At 66.5% G+C, this 1,816-nt stretch overlaps 1 protein-coding gene across 1 annotated transcript in view; it reads left to right on the top strand.

Moving 5' to 3' along the window:
• The window catches only part of GUCD1 (guanylyl cyclase domain containing 1), a 3,184-nt gene extending 2,950 nt beyond the window's left edge, over positions 1-234 (top strand). Inside the window, exon 6 of the mRNA XM_006768776.1 lies at positions 41-234. Coding sequence (XP_006768839.1) covers positions 41-132 — 92 coding nt within the window. The 3' untranslated portion in view covers positions 133-234. The remainder of the gene's footprint in view (positions 1-40) is intronic.
• The last annotated feature ends 1,582 nt before the right edge of the window (positions 235-1,816 follow it).

Raw genomic sequence — 1,816 nt, 5'->3', positions numbered from 1 at the left:
GCAGGTGCCCCCGCCGCCGACCGCCCTGCCGCCTCCGCAGGCATGTGCAGCACCAGCGTCAGTAACTTCGAGGAGGCCAGGACCAGCTACGGCACGGACGAGGACATCCTCTTTGTCTACGTGGACAGCTGACGGCGGAGCCGGGGCGCCCGGCCCTGCCCCGGCTGCTGGGGCTCGCAGACAGAGCGAGGGCCTCAGCCCGTGGGACAAAGCCCCAGGGAATTCTGGGAGGTCGCAGCACACCTGACTCATCACCCACCAGTGGTGAGTGCCATCATGCCACTCAGCCCGCACACCCGCTGGGTGCTGGGGACACCCCCAGAGCTGAGCAGAGCCCCACAGGACCCCAGCCTGACTCCGACTGCTCAGGGGCACCCAGCTCTGGGGGTGCCCGTACTGCCTCAAGCCAACCCCAGCTGGGGGAGCGGCCTGGCCCGTCCCCCCTCAGACCTGGGGACCCAGCCCCAGGAGAGAGGTTGCTTGTCAGGACAGCATGTGTGTGTGTGTGTGTGTAGAAACTGGCTGACCTGGCCTCGCTGGGAGCTGTCCCCCTTCTCCCTAGGGGTGCTGTGGAGCCCAGTCCCCATGGCTGGTGGCCCCTGGGAGGGCTGGGCCTTGGGCAGAACAGACTCTGTGCCCCCCCGCCCCCAGCCCTCCAGGTGCCCAAGCTCTAGGGGTGTGCTCAGGCTCCTGCCACTGGCCTGCGTCCCAGCAGCGGGCCGTCCTCTGAGAACGGGGAGCCCCAAGTCTTGCAGGGCTGGATGTTGGGTGCCAGGACAGGCTGCGGCCTCCCCCCACCCTGGTGTTCACGCCACGACCTTTGGCACAGAAAATTGGGTCTCCTGCCTGGGTGAGAAGCGGTGCCCGTCCAGGTCACAGCGTTGCGTGGGCATGGGCTAGAACTGTGGCCTTTTCTTTTCTTCTTTCTTTTTTGGGGGGGAGGGAGGCGGGTTATTTGAGATTTAAGTTTTCACTTCTGGGGTGAGACTCACCCCAAGACGCTAATAGTGAGACTGCAGGTACTTGGAACACGGACACCTCTTCACGGGCAGACGCCGGTTCAGGTCCCTCCTCAGAGAGGAGGCCCCGCAGGGCCCATGCCAGGCCCTCGCCTGCAGGCAGAACCCCCTGGGTCGGGGAGTTTGCCTGGGACACTGACGGGTGAGCTGGGTCCACACCCAGGTCTGCACCTAAGAAATACAGGAAGTGGATCCTGCCCGCAGGGGCGGGGCCATCCCCACCCCCACCCCCAGGGGCTGCCTCTGGCGAAGGGGCAGGGGTGCCTACAGCACTGTTCTGCACCTCTGCGTCTCTGTGCCCAGGGCTGCTCCCCCCCCTCCAAGGCAAACCACCCTCAGCATCTGCCCCACCCGCCAGCTGTCCCTCCCCACTGGCGGCTGGCGGGGCTGGGTGGGCCCACTAGAAGGGCTGGCAGACTCACCAGCGTCTCAGCACCAGCCCTGGGGTGGAGCTAGTGTGGTCTTCAGACTGGTCTCCTCTGTTGCCTTAACACTGCGTGGCCCGGGATCCCGGGGAGCCTGGCTCCTTGCCCAGGAGCCCACGTGTGGCAGCGTGGGGTGAGCGTCCTCAGAAGGGTCTGGGGAGACTGGCGAGGACAGATGTATCGTGGGAAACGGGCAGGGCAGCTGTCAGGGCGGCTGAGGGAGGGAGGCCGGCGCGGCTGGCGGGAGAGCGGCCTCCGTGAGGGTGGGCACAGCGCCTCCGTCCATCGTGTGACACTTAAAAGCGCTCCGTCCCTGGGTGTGGAGGGTGGCTTCTCGGGGGACCACAAGGCAGGTCGCCTGTCTGGGAGGAC

This window comes from Myotis davidii, unplaced genomic scaffold, assembly GCF_000327345.1.
Source record: "Myotis davidii unplaced genomic scaffold, ASM32734v1 scaffold43, whole genome shotgun sequence".
NCBI lineage: Eukaryota > Metazoa > Chordata > Mammalia > Chiroptera > Vespertilionidae > Myotis > Myotis davidii.
Note: the sequence above shows the minus strand (reverse complement) of the source record. Positions and strands in the feature narration are given on the sequence as shown.